Source organism: Lagopus leucura, unplaced genomic scaffold (assembly GCF_019238085.1).
Source record: "Lagopus leucura isolate 7727_CA_CO unplaced genomic scaffold, USGS_WTPT01 Super-Scaffold_100028, whole genome shotgun sequence".
Taxonomy (NCBI): Eukaryota; Metazoa; Chordata; class Aves; order Galliformes; family Phasianidae; genus Lagopus; species Lagopus leucura.
The window spans coordinates 7,276,560-7,298,771 of record NW_024962279.1 but is presented as its reverse complement, the minus strand read 5'-3'; the positions used below and the strand labels follow the sequence as shown (position 1 = coordinate 7,298,771).

Genomic DNA, 22,212 nt, shown 5'->3' with positions numbered 1-22,212 from the left:
AAGAACCCTGTATTCATACAGCATGAGTAGTATTGGATTGCACTCCGTATAGGTGGGCACTTTGTAGGAACTGTGTGAACAATTCACATACGTTGAACATGACAGTGGGTTACTTCCCACACGGTTTGCTCCTGTAACCAACCAAAGACAAATCTGTTTTTTCAGCATGACCTTCAATGGCACAGAGGGATGGCATTTCTCACCAACAGATAATTCTGCACTATCCTGCAATTATATTTCAATTACGAGACAAAAAGATTGTGTTTATCTGTCCTTACCAGGAAAAAAAATTCCTTGATCTTCTGACTCCAGTTTCATTATCCTTAGAGCTGGAACACGTGATCACACTGAGGATTCTTTCCTAAGCAGTTTTCAGTTTCTGTCATTAGAGCATTATCACACAGTCGCCAAAATGAAAACCCATTCCCAAAGCAGATCTGCAAGCCCAGCGTGAGTGAAGTGGGCACTTCAGCATTCACTGTGTCATCCTTAGGGAAATTACGTGTATTATTTCCCAAACTATTACTACTTCCAAAAGCCTATCATCCTTCAAGCATTACCAACACAAACCAAAAGGAGAAAGAACAACAAGCAAACAAAACCAAGCGCCTTTCACAGCCCTGCACAGCACAGAGCCTCCCTGTGCTCCACACCCCCACATCATCCATAGATGCTTACGCAGGAAAAGGTAGATGGTTGTGCAGCCACTATCAAACACGTCATACCTACAGCAAATATATTTGTAATGTATAATGTAAGCAGATTCATTTGCCACTTGCAAACATAAATACCATATTTGCATTTTACTCTCATAAAAAGCTCAAACATTTTTATTCTTGCTTTCCTTGATTTATTGTGAAGTGGTATTTATTTTCAGGCTGGCTAATAAAGAGGATGAATAAATGAATCATAGAACATGTCAGAGAGTAATTTTAAGTGGCCTCGAGGGACAACTTCATTGGGTTATAGCTATGGTCAGAAGTGGCATAAGGAAAAAAACATGTTGAATTAAGAAACCTTTGCTTTCAGTATCAAAAACTGAATCCAAAGAGGAAATTCACACTCATTATGATTTGTAAAGAGTGATGGAACAGATGATAACAAAAGATAAAGAAATGCTGAGATGTATGAATTTAGAATGCATGAAATGATGTGTTACTGTAAATACATCAGACTCAAAGCAATCCTGGGACAAGATGCACCACACAGGACTGAACCACACCTAAATTTTCAGACATTCTGGTAAGACAGGAGGGTTGCTAAAGGAGCAGAAGCGAGGAGCACTGCAGATAAGCGCTCGCCTTGTACCTGTCAGGCAGGGGGTGAGGAAGGAGATGTGGCCCTGCAAAGACCAGAGCAAGCCCATGGGGTGCCTGAGGGTGCTGACAGTGTTGGCACAGTGTGTCCCAGCTCCTCCCTGCTGCCCCAAGGGACCTGCCTTGCCTCGTGCCTGCACAGCACAGGACCCAGGGCAGGGCTGGGAGGCCGCTGCCACTCCGTGCACAGAAGCTCCTCCAATGGGCTGCACTGGTATTTGCTTAGCAGATGGCAGGGGGGGGTTGTTTCTTTTGTTTTAATTCCTAATATACGAAGCTATTTTAATTCCTTGTTGCAAAAAATAACCCTTGTAGAAACGGCCGATGACGGAACCTTTTATTTCTTCCATCACCTTATGGCACAAGCAGATTGTATTTGTATTCTGCGTTTCACTGCCCCCAATTTCAGTGTCTGAAGCTTCCTAAATTAAAACAGTGTGATCATTGCGAAGGAAAATAAACAGTCAGGTCTGTGGACCTAATCCCGAAGTTCCCCCTTTGGAACTCTTTCTTGGGACCAAACTCATCACATGTGGGAATCAGCACTAGGAGAAACCACCAGGGCTTCTGATCAAACAGTGGCATCCCTGCTGGCCTGCTTGGCAGCAGCTATGGGTAGGCCACCAGGTGCTGGACTGGAAATGCTACACACTGTGCTGAACTCCTTCCTGCTTTGCCAGAGCCAAACATCAGAGATGACAAATGACCTGTGCCATTAATAGCAGCCTGTGGTTCCCAGCCCTCCTGCAGAGCGGTGCTTTCAAAACTAAATGCATGGCTGTTTTTACCTGAAACAGTTTATTTCAGAACGCTCTTGCAATTCCTTCTTTACTAGAAAAATACGTTAAATACAAATGGTGAAAGAAATATTCTGCTCATATTACTTTCCTTGGAGGTAAAAAAACAAACATGTTAACCTCTCCTGCCCCTTTGTTTCTGCAGTGAGGCTGCTCATGCTCCTCGCACAGCTCTGGTGCATCATCCCGGCTCCCTGCACTGCCTGCGCTGAGTCGCGGAGGCAACCACAACGTGAGCACTGTGCCTGGCATGGTCCCAGTGCCAAACTGCTCTGAGCGAGTGGGAGAAGGTGACGAAATCTTTTCTGACTCCTGTTTCTATGCCTGAAGAAAACGACAAACTAAAACATTACTTTTTAAACTTCTCGTGAGACAGATCTGCTCAGCAGCTCAGGAGGGGCTCCTCTGTGTCAGTGCAGTGACATCCCCTGAGCCTCACCACCACAGCACACCTCTCTGAGAGGTGCTTGAAAATTCAGATCAGCCACAGAATCACAGAACGGCCAGGGTTGGGAGGGACCTCAAGGATCATGAAGCTCCAACCCCCTGCCACATGCAGGGCCACCAACCTCCACATTTAATGCTACACCAGGCTGACCAAGGTCCCATCCAACCTGGCCTTGAACACCTCCAGGGATGGACGGGGCATCCACAGCCTCTCTGGGCAGCCGTTCCAGCAGCTCACCACTCTCACAGCACAGAACTTCACTCTGACATCCAACCTAAACCTCCCTTCCCTCAACTTCAAACCATTTCCCCTTGTCCTGCAGTTATCTACCCTGCCAAAGAGTTGATTCCCCTCCTGTCTGTAGGCTCCCTTTAGGTACTGAAGGCTGCAATGAGGTCACCCCACAGCCTTCTTTTCTCCAGGCTGAACAAGCCCAGCTCCCTCAGCCTGTCCTCATAGGGAGGCACTCCAGCCCCCTGATCATCTTCGAGGCTCTCCTCTGGACCCTCTCAGCCAAATTTCTTCTGTATTTCTGAAGTGGTTGGAAATGGCTCAGCCAAGCCATACTGGGACTCTTCCTCCCTGCAAGTTAAGCATCAGTAGAAAAGATCTAATTGAGCACTGCTCATTGTCAGACCCAGAGAATGTCATTGGATACAAAAGGAAATGACTTCCTGCAGTGACTGACACGAAGCAACACCTTGCCGAATCCTTTCCTAGCTTTGAGATCATGAGATTTGTTTTTAGATCATGGGAAAAGCCTTTTGCACACCTTCAGGATTGCTTTTTACCTTTTGGTATTACCTAACAGTCCTCCCTGGGGACAACAAAAGAGGAACTTTGGCTGCTAAGTCTTTCTATATATGTTACAGATCCTGGAAATCCTGCCAGTTTTACTAGCAGATGGAAAATGAATTCAAACAAATGAGTCTTATAACTCTGCATGGAAGCAGGGACTAACAGCACTAGAAAACACCAGGATTTCCTAATGTTCCACTTGGGGGGGTTGAACAACAAGCAGGCATTTGCCTTGTGTGCTGGCCATGCACTGTTCTCACAGGGATGGGGTGGCTGTGTGCCAGCCTCAGCTGCCCTCAGCTCTGAGTCCTTGCAGAAGTGCTGCCAGCAGCGCAGGGCTGTCAGCTGTGGAGCTGTAATGGCACGTCTCCATTAGTGCCCAGACATCCCTACCAGGGCGCCGGCAGATCGGGAGATGGCACATGGTAACAGCAGGCTTCTGAAAACAAGATGCTTTCCTTCTAGATGGAAATATCTGTCTGGATGTGCCCAACAGGCAGCTTCATTGCTGGATCACAGAGGGGAACTCTCGTCTTAGGAGGTGCAGTTCAGACTGATTCAAAGTAAAGACCGCTCACAGCGATCAGCAGCTCAACAGTTTTGTCCCACGAATTCTCTCTTCTTTCAGTGCCAGCCGCTCTGGTGTGTTCACATGTGAATCTCAGCACAACCACCCACACAACCTCCAGCATCCTGAAATAACAGCTAAACACGAACACCGAAAGGAAAACGCCAACGTGAGCCCAGGGAGGAACGCACCAAACAGAGTTAAGGGAGCAGCACATGCAGAGTGAGCCACAGCTGGCCCAGCTCAGGAGCTGCCCACCTCTCAGCCCACGTCCGGCAGGGCTGGGTGAGCCCTTCCATTCCTCTCAACGAGCCATGGATAAGGTCCCTAAATCTGTGCTGTAAGGCACTTCCTTGTCCAATCAGACCTTTTCCATGAAGCAGCTATGCCCTTAGGAAGGTACTGCTTCAAACTTGATTTGAGACTACAAACATAACATTAATTTGGAACTTTGTAGAAGCTGTGTTTCTTAACTTTCCTATATCTGCATATTAAAAAAAAATGCTGCCCTTAGGGCACTGTCTCTTTAAACCTACTAACCTCTCCTCCATGGGGCTTTCATGTCAGCCCTTTAAAGCCAAGCACTGCAGTGAATCACAGAATCACAAGGTTGGAAACAACCTGCAAGATCATCTAGTCCAATCACCCTCCCTATTAGTACCAGAAGCTACTAAACCATATCTCGTAGCTCCTCATCCAGACGCCTCTTGAACACTGCCAGGGACGGCGACTCCACCACCTCCCTGGGCAGCCATTCCAGTGCCTGACCACCCTTTGAGAGAAAAAGTTTCTCCTAACGTCCAACCTAAACCTCCTCCAGTACAACTTCTGGCTGTAAGTGCTCCTGCACCTCCATGAGGATGGTTCCTGCCCCCAGCCGGGGCAGGCAATGCCAGCCATCCTGGCACACTGTGCCCCACTCTGTAACTCAGCACAGGGGCAGAGGCAGTGACAGCCAGCACTCAGCCAGAGGAACCACAGCCGATCCTCCTCCCAAAATGACTTTCCAACACCCTCAGATCAATATGCAATAAACTTTTCACAGCTGTGAGTGTCCTGGGCTCCCACGTAGCCACAGAACTAATTTAAATTCAATTAATGACTTCATCAGCATTAGGAAAGATGCATTCTCAACAAGTTTGCGCATCAAATTACTTTAAGCTCTGAGTGGCAGAAGAACAGAAAGGTAAATTCTTCCTTCGGCTGCACTTGGGCAGCCGAGGCATTTGTCAGAAGGGACCCGGAGTGCCTCTGAGAGCATCCATTTGATAAACTGCACTGGGTGAAATAAGAAACCCACCTAAACAGATGACACATCTCACCTCGCACATCTGAACACAGAGTACCCGCAGCATTTTAATTCCAAAGCTGCTCAATACAGTTTACTCCCAGGAAGAATGCAGATAAACTTATCCAAAACAGAATGCTTCGCTCAAACCACTGCCACAAAGCAGCACAACTCCCATTGCCACTGCCTGTGCTGGGCTGTGGGAGCCAGAGGTGGGCTCTGCTGAGAGCTCAGTCCCAGGGATGTGGGGCAGCACCTTGAGAAGCACAGAGCGCTGTAATGAGCTCTAAGCCAGGCTGTAAGCAACAAGAATCCCAAACCGCTCACTTTACAAACATTGATAGGAGGTGCACGATGCCTTTCTGTTCTGTTCAGGGAGGAGATGGGTAAACACTGCACAAAACAAGCACATCTCTCCCAGAAAAACATCCCAGGGCAAAGGGGGGCTGTAGCTGAGTACAGGACAGCAGGACTGGGTTCGTTAATACTGGATAAAATTCAACACTGTCTGTAACACAGAGCAAAATGAACCTGCAGCTCTTTACCTCAGTAGGCTGGCAATGTGGAGGTAAAATATTTGAAACCACTAAACTGTGAGAGATGACTTCATTCTGTTCTTTTTTCCTTGACTCATTACTCTTTCAGTGCTTTTTTTCCACCTATAATACTGCTCAAACAGAAAAAGAAGCAAAACAGCTCTTGTTGGGAATAAAAACCAAACCACTGAAATAACAGTTCGCCATCTTTTTGGAAGACAAGCAACAGACTATTCAAGGACAGTTTTATGTTGGTTTACAGCATTTGCAATGCTTCTGTTGGTTTGGGGTTTTGTTTTTGTTTTCTTTTCAAATAGCTGTGCACTTTCCTGTGCTGAATTTGAGCCACCCGTTAACCTCAGAGCTGAGTGCTTCACGAGACTGCAAACCTCAGCCGCATGCAGCGCTTGCTGGAATTGAATCATTTATCTCAAATCTGCTTGAATGTCACTGTTTTGTTGCGTCAAATTCTGACCTCAGACCATAAGCAACACTTCTTTCACTACAGGCAAACCATTTCAGCAGACTTTCAAAACAATTAACAATTATGTAGGTTAACTCCAAAAGGAATGCCTCCTACTTATGTCCGCTGAAAAGACAGCAGTTACAAAGAGCACGACAGCACCGATAGAGAAAATTCTCAGCTGCACAACAGTATTTTTCGATGCACTCACCACCATTAGCCATGCATTTTCACCAGCACAAACAAAAGTGTGCACCACCAGAGGTGACCGCTGCCATTGACACCACTGCTGAAACGCACCAGCCACCCCTCACTGTGCACACATCCACTGTTTAGTCTCCATAAACGCTGATGAACATCATTGGGAGCTTTTTTTTTTTTTTCCACATATAGGACCTCAATTCCATCCCTTTGCTTCATACACACTTCCACATCACACACCATTCTGTCAGTCTGACCCTCTGCTGCCAAACGTCGCCCGGCAACAAAATGGAGTGGCACAGTGATGTGGGAAGGTTCAACCACCAACGTCCACCTCTGATGTGGTGGGCCAACATCGCAATACAGGAGGCGCTGCTTTCAGAGCAGCCCTCATAAATAGCCACAGAAATACGCTCCAAATGCCGAACCAAGATCCCGAATGCTCCTGCTCTACCTGTTCTCTGTGCTCTCTACTCCTCTGTCACGCTGCTCAAGGGCTCTAATGAGCCAGATTTAATCTTAATGGATACTAAAGACTGATACCAGCAAATTTAAAATCTGGAGTGGATATGGCTTAGACTTGAAGAAAAGATGGGAAAGGGGAGAGAAGATCATCATTCCGCATCCAGAGATCATCAGTATCACACAGTCCTCTGACTTAAATACCCACCTGTAGATGCATCTAACAGCCTTCCCAATTTAATTCGGCAAATACTGCACAAATCTAGTCCAGAAGGATGAGGCTTTTCCTTCCCTCATGGCACAGACACTTTCTTATCACTGGCAGAAAGTAGTACTTTTTCTCTGGGGACAGAATTTAGGAACTCCTGACTCGGAAGCTGCCTGCTAGGGAGAACTTCAATCGATGTCCGGGCCAGAAGTCTTATCATCTTCAATCAGAGGGCCATCCTGATATCTCTTATATACACGTATATGGTGTAATAAAGACAGCTACCCCGGGCAGATAACAAGAATAATTAGATTTGGGCATAGCAGTGATAATGAGAAAAGGAAATGCTCTAAAATATATTAAGTCTACCGAAAAATGAAAAAGCAAAGTGGCAGCAGAATACTGAAAGGTCACTTTGTGATTAGCGTGGAAGAAGTTCATTTAAATCTACAAAGAAGTGGGGCTGTGGTTCATCACTTTGGAAGCTCCGTTGCTGGAAATGGGGTGAGCCACAGGGGGGCAGGGAGCATTAGCACTGTTTGTTTGTGGCTGCTTTGACTGGCTACAATGCTTCTGGGGCTCAGAATGAAAAATAGGACAAACGAACAAGGGTCTCTTAGACCATCCCTGCCTAGAGAAAGGAAAACCAACCCAGCAATTTGCTGGTCTGGAGGCAAACAGCTCAGCAGAACTGCAAGCACAAAACACTTCTGTTTTGAAATCTCAGCCTTTCTTCTCATTTTCCGCTGCGCTTCCACTTTCCCTGCAGTGATCGAACTTTTGGGAGCTTGTTACAGTCGCCTCAACATCTCCCATTTATCCATTATCCTGATGGCATCGTTGCTTCAAAACTGCCCAAACTCTTCCTCTGCAGCCCTCAGCTGCTCCTCCTCGCAGCACCGCACCTCCCCAGGACCAGCAGCGTCGTCTGGGCTGACATTGGAACCTGCCCACACGCACAGCTCACACTGAATGGAAGGACGAAGAAGAGGCTTTCTGAGGAGCACAGCAGCAGAAGGGAACACCGCACCAAATGCATTTTGGAGAAGAAAGATGTTCTGCAGATTGTTTCTGCTGCGCTTTTGTTTTTATGAACATCACGCGCACGCAGAGCCACAGATGTTCATCATTTCTATATTATTGTAAAATGAACATAATAATAATGATTATAAGAACGGATGCCCGTTCAAATTTTAATTACAAAAAAAACACATCCTTTATCTTTCATTTAAACTGTTTTTTATTCCTCACACCCCAACACTGCTGTTTGTTGTGTGGTTACACTGTGCCTTTCCACAGCCACGGCGCAGGGCTACACTCGGAGCGAGACGCAACTGGAACTCACCAACACAAGCCCTGCTACGTGCAGTGCTGCAGTGTGCTCACAGCTTCTGGACCGGGCTGATGTTTTAACAGCCCACGAGCAGGAGGACGCACCATTAAGGCCTTTTTTGTGGGAGCAGTTCAAAGTACAATAACTGGAATACGCTGCTCTGCTGCAGTGGCTGTTCCAGAAGCACGCACGCCCTGCCTGTTTCCCTGAAGCTGCAGCTTTGTTGAAGTTGGCCGTGGAGCTTGTTGCAAACACACAGGTTTCTGTGCTGTGATTACTATTTAAGTTTGCACTTCCTCTGGCTCACTGTCTACTGCAATTATGCAAATAAGATGCAACTTTATCCCTTCAGCATAATTACATCAAACACAATCGGGCTATATTAAGACTGACTTAAGAGGAACAAATTCAGTTCATGTAATGATTTCCTAAATCACCCCATGGGGCTGTGGCAAAGAAAAAGCTGTCCCAAGGGTGACATCAAGCATCTAGACAAATAAGCACACTTCTGGGGTCTGACACTACGTGCTTCACGTCTGTGTTTTGCATCCAAGAACCACGGCTAGAGGAGTGGCAGTAAAAAATGTCTTTTTCTGTAAACTGGCCATTTCAGCTTATGACTTCTGTGACCAACAGCTCTTGAAATGTCAAAAATCTGATAATCCAAAGCTCCCACGTATGCTTTAACAGGATGGCACATTAATTTTCAATGCAATTTAACTTTTCCTGGCCTATAAGACTTACTTTTTTCCCTAAAGTGTGAGAAGAGGTTGGCAGCATCACTTATTTAATATCAACACGATATTTTCTAGACGGGGGAAGCTGCACCGCTGTTTGCTTCCAATGAAGTTGGCTGGGAATCCTTTCCTAACATACCACAAGAGCAAATGCTCTTAAGCAAAACCAGGGCAGCCCCCTTACTCACTCCTACCAGAGAAGCACTCACTGAGCCCAGCGGAAGGCAGCTGGTGCCTCGTGGTGCCTGCAGCCCGCGAGCCGCACCGTCGGCAGCAGCTCTGCAGGGAAAGGAGCCTACCAGGCTGGGCACTGCTCAAGATATCCTCCTTTAGGGCAAATTGAGTTCTGTTCTGCTAATTTAGTTTGTTTCCATCAATTTATAGGGAAAGTCAGGGCTTCTTATTTCATTTATTTTATGTATTCTCCCACAGAAGTACATTACTAAATTCTAGTAGCAGATGTTCATTGCTGGATGATAAAAGAACAATGTTAAAATGTCTGTTTCCAGTTCTCCTGGATTCAATGCCAAATGAAATTACTACAAAAGAAAAACAAAACTACATACAGCAGTCTGAATGCAAGAAAGGAAGACAATCCATACGGGTAACAGCCTCACTAAGCAAAGAAATGCTATCACCTGAGGAATCCTTGCTTCCTGTAAGTAACTGATTTCAGTGGATGCTTCTCATGGGGAGCGAAACAGAAATGGAATTGGTTTGAAAGGAGAAACATTGAATTCTGGAAAACTGCTTCACACCAAGAGGAGCACTCAGCAGGGCAGGCATGAGGGTTGTATTGGAGAAGGACAGTATGAGAATGACTGCACAGGAGAAGGGAAATGTGCTCTGTGCTCATAACCATCCCTCTACTCTTCCCCCTAACAGGGCTAAGCAGATGGCAAATACAGATGGTAATTAGGGATGGATGAATGAAACTGAAAAAGGTAAGAACCAGCCTGAACCTTTCTAGTGGTCACAAAGTGTGCAGGAATCATTTGCTATTGACATTGGAACTGCAGCTCTAGGACATGGTGCTCTGCCTCTCTCTTCACACCCAGCGTGGCACCAACCTTCGGCTGATGGCTTTCCCCTTTCTGGAAAACAGCACTCAAAATATGCACCTGCCTGCACGGCAGAAACTGTGGAAGAACGCATGCAATTATATATATAGGCAAAATATAATTCAAGCCTCACAAACCTTACAAACAGTAATCGTGCAGTCTGTGTGAGTGCAAGTGCAGAATGCAACGAGGCAGTTTTTAGGCAAAAGCCCAGTATAGTTGGGGAATAAGCTGTGTGCAGACTCAATGCTCTCACATCCTCCAAGGCACTACATGTGCTGATATCTGTAACTGTTACTTAGCCAACTTTCCGTACCTGCATCCCTTCAGTCTGCCGTTGTAACTCATTATTGCCAAAAGAAAACTCCATTATGTCCAAAGTGTTTAACGTGTAATGCAGAAGGAAAATGTTTTAAAACAAACACATTTGGAAAGTTTTTCTTTCTGTGTGCTGTTGGCAGACTTTGAGATTTTCTGTCAGAAGCCCTCAGGGATGAATGCAAACAGTAGGGAAAGATTATTAAAATGCTGTGTTTTTCAGAAACAAACCACTTCATTCTCTACCAACTTTACGTATTTATGGAGAAACAACATGTAAAAATGCCTCTGAGGTTCAAAAATTTAATATGAGGGACCTGAGAAGAATAACTAATGAGGTGGTAGCGTATACACAGCTAAAATGAATGCACACATTTGCTTTCCCTGTGAGGGAAGACACCAAAGCCCATTTTTGTGTGCACAACACACGCAGGGACTCTCACGCCATGCACAACAGAGGAATTCATTCTCTTTACTTTGTGTCTATGAAGAGTTTTCCTTTTCATGTCAAGGAGAACATGGACTCTAATCGCATGCTTGGTTTGCCCAGAGGAAACTGTTCAGATAGTTAAGCATCTCCACAGAGGGGACAGCAAATTAAGGACAGATCTGAGACAGACTTCAGGGAGAAGAGAAATGCTGAGAAAGGAGGAAATCTGTAACAGAAGTGTCTCAATCTTTATATAGATGCACGCACATCTACGAATACATATATTGGTAGAGTACACAAAAAATATAAATACATATAGCATATGATCTGAATAAAATACAAGTTAAAGGGAAACTGCTGACTTGAACCTGAATTTTCACTTCCTAAGTATGGAGTTTATCTGCTGTTTCTGAGGGGTATGTAACTGCAATGCATTTTCTCTTCCTACGTACATACATGACACACTAAGATCATTTTGGTTAACTGCCTTTGAGGTGACATAGATAACTGCTGGTAGCTTTTCAGATACAGCATATAGTTCTCAGATGAGGAACACAGACATTCAGGAAAATTCCAGGGGATAAAGACCAGCTCAGTGTATTTTACACCCTTCCAATACAACCACATCCAGGTACAGCCATCCAAAAAAAAACACACACAAAGAACAAATACAATCCATTTTGTGCCACTCGTTTTCAGGAAACAAGAAGCAAGGCAAGAAGATATGAGAGAAGGTGGGCAGAGCTCTTACCCTCGATGGTCGCTCGCTTGGGCAGGATGGTGATGGCCCCCTCAGCCACGTCCTCCTGCTGCAGCAATGGGCTCACCTTGGAGCCCCACGTGTCCGAGCCCACCCATAGGAAGTGCCCCACTTGGTCAGCCCTCTTGGCAGCTGCCAGGATTTGCCTGTGGAAGAGGACAGTTTGTTCACGACTTAGTTTCATTTCAACATACGATTGCTTGGTAAAAAACAGTGTGTGGCAATTGCAGAACGAATGTATTTCTGTAACCAACAGAACCCAGAAATTTCACAGCACATCGTGCCACGATCTGAGCAGCAAAGATCGAACCTTGCTTTTTAATTCACCCTCTATCCTAAGAATGAAATCCCACTGACTTCACTGAAGCTTTATCCCAACTTCTTGTGTCTCACTTTGGAGAACTGAGCCTCTCAGTACCACCAAAATGTCTGGTTAATTTAAAATTCTTAAGTTAGAAATAAGCCACACTTTTAAAATATTCTGCACATAATTTTAATGGCAAGTGGTATCTGAATGACACGAGCATCCAAGCCACTTTATCATCAGTAACCATCACCTGTCATAAAATACACTCTGAATCTAGGAATTACTCACTGTAGTATGAGCTTGGAGGGAGGAGCATTTTCTTAATGTCTCTGAGGTAAGGTCAGGTCTGCCATCAAACACATGAGTAATTCTACAATATTAAAAACCTTCAGACCTTCACCCAGGGCTGGATGGGGCCCTGGGCAGCCTGGTCTAGTATTAAACGTGGAGGTTGGCAGCCCTGCCTGTGGTGGGGGATTGGAACTTCATGATCCTCAAGGTCCCTTCCAACCCAAGCCATTCTATGATTCACCCTATGATTCACCCCTTGCAGCCTGTCACTCCCTTCTCCCCACAGCACAATCCGAGGTGCCAAAAGGGCCAGGCAGCAGCAGGAGCCCAATGCGACCCTGCAAATAGCAAACCCACAACCCCACACAGCTCCTACCAACAGGCATTCCCTCTTTGTTATCTGTGTTCTTACTTGCTTTCTTTTTTCTGCATGGCTACCAAGCACAAATGAATTAGTCCCCTCAGCCATCCTTACTTTATGTCCTCGTCGTTGGCAAAAATAACGATGGCCCTGGCATTGGGAGTTTCTAAGAGCTGCTTGATGATTTTATCAAAGTCAATGGTCTTGTCCTTGCGATCCTGTGGGATTTTCAGGGACTGAGCGATGCAGAGCCCACCTGTGGAAGAAAGAAGAGCTCAGTCAGCAGGGAGCATGGGAAAGGGGCTGGGGGATACACGTAGACTGAAGGGGCAGCCTGGATGGAAAACACCCCGATCCAAATGTCCTTGCAGACACTTATGCCTCCCTCCAGGCATCCTGAGGTGTACAGTTTGTTGTTGTCAAGGTGGGACACAGCTTCATTCATAGACCCATACACACAATGCACGCCAGAGCATGGCCGTACATTGAGCAGGTGCAAACACCATCATGGAGTAACAAACAAATAAACCAGACAATTGGGTGTGAAAACAACAAAAACAGCACAAACCATGGAAAAGCTTAGACTGACTCAGAAAAACAAACACAACAGGCTGAAATGCAAATGATGTTGACAAGGAATTACAGTTTATCTTGGTGAAGAGCAGGGATCCGTTTTGATTTTGAGTTGAAAGACGTTGGGAGAAAAAGCTTCCACTGAAACAGCTTATTTGAAACAGGAACAACAAAAGAGTCGAAATGTTGGCAAAGGGAAGATTGGTCATGAAAATCTGTACTCATTGAAACGTCCATCACCAAACAGAAGGGAGCTGCCTTGAGGTACAGCACGTCTGTGAGCTGGGCATCTCATAAACACACAGGTAGCGTTGAAAAAAACGAGCATCAATCAATAACAGCAATAAATACATCCATAGCAAAGGAACGCTCAGGTTTAACGCATTTCACACATCACAGTTATTATGCTCGGTTGGGGAAAAAAAAAAACAATTAAAAAAAGAAAAATCACATCTCCCTTGACATTGTGCTTGTCGATCGAGGCAGATGAAGTCACACTTTTGCCTTTATTATTTTGTTTCTCAGCAATAAACTCTTTCATCTTCTCTGGCATGTTAGATAACAACTTTCTCAGTATACTGCACAGTGCGTTAATTAATAGTTTTAGAGGTGCACAGTAAGAACCTGAAGTAGGGACGAATTAATTAAAAGCCAGCAAGATAAAGGAGCTATTTACTGGTATGCTTTAAGTTGCAGATTTGAAAGAACAGTCAAATGAAGAAATAGAGAGGGTGTTCTATAGGACAGCATGCAAGAGGAGGAGTGCCCACATAGGAAAACAAGCACAAAATCACAAGCTGCTACAAAGGGCCAAGATTTAACACACAAAAATGACTTTGCTCCCATGATGGTGTCCCTCCCAGGGGCTCCCACTTTGACACAGCAGAGCAGGAGAGGACGTCTTTGGCAGCACTGAGACCAAGGGTTTGGCATGCTGGGTGGGTTTGCTACTCGGACATTTCTGAAGGTACCGTGCAGACCCCTGGCCATTCCTCACAGCTCCCCATTACTTTCATTCAGAGAAAGTGAGCTCTCAGCAGGATCAGACACAGCTCCCAACAAGAGGCACTTGCAGAGAGATGTGGAACAAGGTTCCCCTCATCTGCTGATCTCAAATATCCAAGTACCAGTCGGAACTTCTAAAGCCAGGGTGGAAGAATGCCTGCAGTTGCTTTTGCCCAGCTATGGCACTGCACCCACGGGGCAGCAGTGAGCAGTGATACAGGAGCAGCAGCAGTGGGGCAGAGAGCTGAAACCACAGCAGAACCCAGCAGAGAGGAGCAGTGTTCTATGCCTTTGTTATAGAATCTTTGCATTTGAGGGATAAAGTAAAAACCAAAACCTGTATCCAGGTGACACATCCTGGTTATAAAACTATTATAAAAACATAGTATCTAATACTAAGTAATTGACACCTACATGATTTTAGGTGCATGAAATAAAGGGTTGGAACAGTTGGCAAGGCTGCTGGCTCAGCAACCCCTCCTGACAATAATTACACTGCTTGTGTGGGTCATGCAATCTCTGCTGCCTGGATAGAGGAGCCAAAAATCTGATTATGGTCGATAATGATTACAGCTGAACTGAGCATCTCTGGACAGCTGTGGCCAGACTCTCAATAGCGAGGAAAATAAGCCTCCAACACAACACACAAAGTATGTAATTCTTGTGTGTGTGGAACTAGGGTGGAGAAAGTGTGGAAACTTGGAGGGGTGGTTTTGGGTCTTTTTTATGCCACAGAGTTTATGCTACCTGGGGAAAGTCAGCTCTTGGTTTCCCTGCTGCCTGCCACAGGTCAGCAGGAATGATGAATAAATGGTAAATGTTGCAGAATCATCACAGGATTATAGAATGGCTTGGGTTGGAAGGAACCCCAAGGATCATCAAGTTCCAACCCCACTGCCACAGGCAGGGCCAGCAACCTCCAAATCTGGCACTGGGGCCCAGGGCCCCATTCAGCCTGCCCTTGAACACCTCCAGGGATGGATGGGGCATCCACAGCCTCTCTAGGCAGCTGTTCCAGCACCTCACCACTCTTCTCTGTAAAGAACTTTCCCCTGGCATCCAATCTAAACCTTCCATCCTTGAGCTTAAGTCAGTGATCAAACCCAAAATACACTGTCTTACAGTATAGTAGCACTGCTAATTTTAACAAGCACAGCTGCCACGGGAACCCAAAGGGGAGAATTGCACAAGAACCAGGGGACAGCCTTAACCAGGCACCTACAGAGCAACATCAGGAGCAAACAGGGCTAAAGCAACACGAGGCCTTTTATGGGCAAATATAAAAGGCAGAAAGTGAGAGGGAAGAGGAACAAGGCTTGGGTGATACAAGGCAAATACGTTGATAGATATCCTGATTTTAAATTGCCAGCATCTCTTCCAGGAAAGTGATGCTATTCCAGATTAACTAATACGTGCTCCAAGTTGGGTCAAGATGTATTATTGTCTTTATTTGCTTTGCTCAAGCCTATGCTGGGCAGCTCTGACACCCAACTACAATCTTGTCTCTGTGGGACCTCATGGCAGGCAGGGGCACACACCACTTCTCTCTCCTCAGCAGCAAAGGATGCTCAAGGAGTTTCCTATTGCAATAGGTAACATGCGTGCATAGTTATTTCAGCTGTTAATTCACAGTGCTCCTGAAGTAAAACCTCTGAGGGAATTAAGCAGTAGAAGTGTGGAAGTTGCAAATTAAAGATTTCTACATTAAAATACGACTCCTGCAGGACTGGTGAGCAGGCACGTGGTGTCACCAGCTACAGAGTGCTGTGGCAACTGCTGGAAGCCACGAGGCTCCAGGTGCCCCAGCCTGCCCTGCGCTGCACCATGAGCTGTTGGCATGCAGCGCTGCAGGCACTGCCGTTCTGCATCCCAATGCAGGCTCCACCTCTAAGGTAAAGGGTGCTAGACAGGCATAAAGCAGATCTGAACTACAGCTTAGATGAAACAGTGCTCAGCAGACAACATGCTTGCTTGTCTTGCTCCCCCAGCACACAGCACACACAGCCCATGCAGCTGGTGCCTCCATTTATCCATTCACAATGGAAAAATGTAAAAACAGCATAATTGAACCAGGGGAGAAAAATTCTCTTTTCTCCAGAAATTTCCAAGTTCCTGAAACTGATGGGTTTGAAGTTTTTATAAGCAAATCCTTAAGATCTCTTCTGTACTGTTGCAGTTGGAGCACTTCTTTTGGGAAAATGAGAGCTCTAGAGGAAAAATGGAGCAATTAATTCCTTGAAAGACGGAATTTGAGGAATTCACAGGAAAGAGCACACAAAGAGCAGACACAGCAGGGACTATGGCAGCCAGCTCTCTACCACTCTGCTCTTGGAACAATGTCTTTTCTCCTCGGGGCTATGTATAGAAGTCCAACATTGGCATCTCTTCCACCCTTCCCTGCTGCCAGCAAATGTTTCCTAATAACATGAATCTGGGAACAGAGCACCAGGAGCAGACCCAGCAGGTTCAGCCCTTCCAGATGTGCCTTTGTCCAGCAAGTAAACCACAAAAACGCGCAGTAATCCACAGAAGGGAGGAGACAACAAGGAAACATTTCCTCCAATAACAACTTGAAAATTATTTTGTTTCCTAGCTTCTAGTTTTCCCAGGGGTTTGTGCCACATTGGCAAACTGATCCAATGGTTTCAATCTATTCCAAGCATTAAAATTCCCCCTGCTGCGAGCCACTGGCAGCACTGAGAAAACAGAAATGCTAACATTTCAACCAAAATTAACAGTGCCTTTTTTTTTTTTTTGGCAAACAAACCAAACACACAGCACAGCCAGGCTGCTGAGGACCCAACACTTCACTCTCACATCAACCACCAGTGCTCAGTTAACACAAAAGGAAGGAAGGGAACCACCCTCCCAGAACATCCCAAAACTCAGGGAGGTGCTGGATTGGACCCTGAAGTCTTCTTTCATTCTTGCAGATGATCGTTATCAACTAAGAACAAAGTCTTGAAGCGAAGTGAAGGAAAGAGCTGCGATGGTGATCACAGGTTTGGGTCTCTGGAGTAGAACAGGATGAGCAGGTTAACAGAAATAGGCTGGAGATGACCTGCTGTGCAAGAGCTGTGAAGCACACAGGGGCTGGGGAGAAGGAGCTGTAAGAAAATATCAGGGCTGCCTTGGTTCACCCACTGATGGGTGATGTGCTCTGCCTGTAAGAGGAAAACCTCACAAGAGTTCTCTGTGCAAGTTCACGCAGTCGTGCATCAAATTGTTGGGGGCATTAAACACCCAGCTCTGGTATTTAAGGGTAATGGATGTATCTGGTAATCGAAGTGTCGCTCCAGTATCCATGGATACCCGTGATTAAGTGGTATTTTGATTCTGGTACAACACTAAGTACATTATTCTGCTTCCCTGAAATTTTCCAAGAGCTATTTTTCTTATCACACCTTAATTGGATTACCAGGTAGCACAGGAGACAATTTAACACTTTTTCAGATGATTTCTCTGCAGAGATTCTCTTTTTGGGGAGCACACTTTCAGCAGCACCGAAAACATTGCTTCAGAAAGTTAGAGTGGCCATTTCTAATTAATAAAAGCAATTCTCAGTTCAACTGCTGAGTTACTTCAGTATGAGCAGCTGCCAGAATCTGCTCCCTGGATGTTTATGGGAGGGGATGCTGTTGGGCTCATGCGATTTCCTTAGGAATGTCGGTGTCCATGGAAATGCTCAGCTGTCCTACAGCTTACAAACAGGTTTTCAACCCTGAACAACACAAAGGAGGGCTGACCCCCCCAGGGTCCACCACCAGCACACCCACACCATGGGCAGCCCAAGGAGCAGCAAAGCCTGTGCTTCACTAGGGAAACAGCGGAGAGCTTGTGTGAGTTTGAGATGGCCCAGAGGAGAGGAATTAATTGTGGAAGAAGGAAAATACATATCAAAGACATATTGTGTTTTTTTTTCCTTTGTTGTCACCACTGCTGGGTTTTGGGATATAATTATATATCCCACATATACAATTCATTAGCTCAAATGAATTTTACTTCTAAACCTCATCTATTTTATAGAAGGAAACCAAAGGCAATAATATCAAGGACCAAGTTTCGTCCCTGAGTAGTGCTTGAATGGCCCAATCAGTATCATCCCCACAAACAGACTTTCGTACTTCACAACTGAGGACAGTTCTTAAAAAAGCAGAATTAGGTCCTAGAGGAACAGGAATGATACAGGTTATTACCCACTGCTGTGTTATCAGCCTCCTGCAGGAAACAGGGAGAACTGCAGCAATCGAACCTAGGAGAATTCCCAGTGCCATTTCCAAACATGTAAACTCACAATAAACAAAGCCAGAAAAACAAACCCTGACTACATGGCTGAACTCTGAGCACTGACCAGTCTGTCCTTTAAGCCAAAAATCCCGATGTGTGAGGAAAGCCAGAAATGGCAGTTGGGTCCCAATGTCCAAAATGGAAGTTCTAATGAGGCTCTGCATTAGGCTTTCTTTCTTTAGTAAGAAAGGCAAATAATGCGGGCGCCAAGAGTTCTGGTGTTCCCACATGTGCCAGTAAAACAAGCTTACAGCTGCATTGGTGTGCAGATAGGACAGGATTTAAATTCAGTCTCCACAGTATCATAATTCAAGTGTACATTGTGCCCCAGTAATAAAATTACATTAAAACACAGAAATTGTCCACCAGCATCCTTGTGGATATGCAACAGCCTTCTCTTGGAAGCTTCCTGTGTGGGAAGATTCTACGGAATCATTTTAAAGCTTCGATCTCAGCTGTTTGTCATCTCATCTTTTCCTGTTAGATCGCATCACGATCAAAAACCAAAAGGCAGACTGACACAGAAGACTAATACTTGAAGTACATTGTTCATTAATGCTCCATTCTGTTGCATCATAGCATAGCTCTGTATTTCATGGCATTCCTTGCGAGTTTTATCGCCTCAAAATTGTCCTTTACTATGGCAGACAAACCCCAGCAGTATGCAAAGATTAGGAACGCTGTATTAAATTATGAGTGGTAAAAAAAATCGTCATTTTCAAGGATTCAGAAAAGCTCTGATTACCAGGCAGAAAATGCAGAAGGCTCTCTGGTTGGTACAGCAGCTGCCCATGCTCCCCAAGCACACATCTGCTCACTTTGCAATGCTCCAAAGCACCTGAATCAGACTCAGCTGAGGGGTTTGCGGGGAAGGGACTCCAGATTTATTGGTATCCTAAACTCTGTATGACAAAAAGTACGTTTGAGCCGTTCTGAAGATCTTTCAGATGAAAACCCAGGGCTGGAGTCTGAAGAACCAGATTCCCAGCTAAATAACATTACTTATGCATAGACCTTTTACCACATACCGATGGTCAAACAGAAAGTGGGGTCCCACATTCAGACGCCAGAATTATGTTGCAATGAATGTGATTAAAGGTCTGTAAAGAAGCTTCGGGTGCATCTGCTGATCAATAGGATGAATATTGCAATGCAAAACGTTTTGTGTAATCTTGTACAGGGAGAAACCAAAAGTAATGCAGCCCTCCCTCTGCCTTTAAGACTCTGCTTTAGTCAGACTTAAGACCAACTCCACTGTGTTGTGCATAAAAATAGAAAAAGCAAAGTTCTCAGAAATAGTGTCAGAACACTTCAGCAAACACAGTTTCTTTAGGAACAACTGTAGGCGGTGAAATCTCTGGCTGTGGATAGAGACAGAAACAAAGTGCCAAAAATACCATGTTTAAAAGCACCATGCACAGCCAAGCAATGATACAAATTAGAGCTACGCTCAACACAAAACACCCGCTAAGGATCTTAGCCTTGCAGCTGGTTCACAAACCCTCAAAACTGCCAAATTTGATGCCCTAAACTGAACTTTCCATTGAGAACAAAGCAAAACAGCCATCTCCAGCATCGCAGAACCACAGGGGTGGGAAGGGACCTCTGGAGACCATCTTAACCAACTCCTGAGAGGACTTCCATGCTGTGGAGGAGGCTTCAGGCTCCAGGGAGCTCCCCCCGGCTCCGAGCCTGCTGTGAACACGCTCAGCAGTGGGAGGCAGAACTCCAGCGGGGTGCAACCAGCAGGACACGGGCAGCAGCCTCAGGGCTCACGCTTACAAAGAGCTTGTTCCAGTGCATCCACTAAGAAACGCGCTGATGAAATATTTTGTTTCCCTATAAATCGGTGTTAAGATTGAGATGTATTCAGGCGCAGTCAGAGGTAACGCTGCCAAGACCCTGAGCCCCCACAGAACTGAGGCACGGACCCATCCTCTGCTTGGCACAGCGAGGCTGGACCAGCTCACCTCCCAGCCGGGTGCCTGGGCAGCCCAGCTCACCCACCCCTCATCCCCAGCACCTTGTTTGCCTCCCTTGGCGCCTGAATGCAACACTGCTCACAAACAATGCCTGCCGAGGCTGGCTTGGCTCCCTTGCAAAAAGCAATTTCCTGCAACCTTCACATACACTAAAGAATCCTGTGCTCTATGACACGGTTTTATTTGTCTGAACTGCCTCTTGGAGCTCCACTCTGTAATTTAGGAGACTGCTTAGCGCTGTGCTGTTCTTGCAGGATATTTCCCCCCTAGTAATAATGATGCCACCTCTGGATAGTGAATCATTATAAATTGCAAGCACAAAATGATCTCTAATGATGAAGCTTTTCTAACTACAATTTGGAGTGTTCCCATGTTCCTAATTCATTTTTTTTCTTGGAGAGGTAGCATAGTATTTTAGCTTTCTCTCAGATAATGGCATTTTCTTGGTTGCTATATATCTGTAAGGGCAAGTAAAGACTTGTCAGTTCTTCAAAGAATGAGAAATCCAGAGCGCAGCAATGACAAAATGACAAATCTGGGTGGGAAGGGAGGGAGGATTAGAAATCTTTTAAGTATTCTTTTGGAACGAAGCCTGTTTTCTAGTTTTTCCACCAAAGAAAAGACCAGCATTCACAACATAAAGAAATATCTGTTGTGAACCAAGTGTCAGGCTTGCAAAAACTCCATGGGATACAAGGAACATGAGAACCAAATGATAGGAACTCACGGGCTTTGAGTTAGAGAGGACAAAAAGCAAGATGGGGGACCAGAGCACAGCCCTGGAAAGATCAATGACTGTTTTGGTATCAAAACAAAAGGCAGCAGGACATCAGGCCGGGAGACGCAGAGGATTAGAGGAAAAGACAGCAGCTTCCATATCATTTTGTTTAACCTCCAGTTTCTCCTGTCTCATGCAAACCAAAGCAGAAAAGAGCTACTTATTACTCCTATACACTTCAAGCAGGATGAAGGTCTCTTCTTCGGATGCTTTGGCAGCCATACCAAATCCTTTTCCAGGGGACTGTTCCCTAATTAGCACATGCTATATAGCATGCTGCTTCCCAAGTTTAATTGAAACCATAAGCAACACTGCTTCCACAGCCCCGGTCCTCAGTTCTGCAGCACTGCAGACCCCCTCCCTACAGAGATCACAACAGAATCAAACTTCACGTGGTGTAATTTTACAGACAGACAATTTCATGATGCACCATTAGCAAACTGTCATTACCCCGTGCACGTCCATATTTCACAGCGTTTTGGTGAAAGCTGAATAAAGCTCTGACTCACACATTTCTTAAAAGCACATACAAGCACATCATTCTGAAAAGTCTCAAGTGCAAATCATCTCTGGAGACGGGATGGGCAGATGGCAGTTGGGATGACTGAAATACCAACAGACACTTCTCTGTTAGGGCCTACCCAGGTTTCTGAGCCCTTGGTCTTGCTGCAGTGAGACAAAGGCATTGCTGCAGACTGACCACTGATTTCTGGGACTTGAAAAATACATTTAGCAGCAAAATACACGCAGCAAAAGCTGCACAGAACAGCTTTCCAGCCTTTGGATGAGGGAAATAAAAAATAGAAAAAAAAACACTGAAGAGTCTTTGGTCTCTTCTTCACTTTCTCATAATCCTCATCTCCTGCACATTGCAAGAACGTTCTTAATGCACAGTACTGTGCTT

General features: G+C 45.4%; 1 protein-coding gene across 1 annotated transcript in view; it reads right to left on the bottom strand.

The window, feature by feature from the left end:
• The window catches only part of GRM7 (glutamate metabotropic receptor 7), a 220,544-nt gene that overhangs the window by 94,684 nt on the left and 103,648 nt on the right, over window positions 1–22,212 (bottom strand). Inside the window, exons 3-4 of the mRNA XM_042880865.1 lie at window positions 12,798–12,939; window positions 11,716–11,870 (exon numbers count right to left, since the gene is read on the bottom strand). Of these exons, the coding sequence (XP_042736799.1) occupies window positions 11,716–11,870; window positions 12,798–12,939 (297 nt within the window). The remainder of the gene's footprint in view (window positions 1–11,715; window positions 11,871–12,797; window positions 12,940–22,212) is intronic.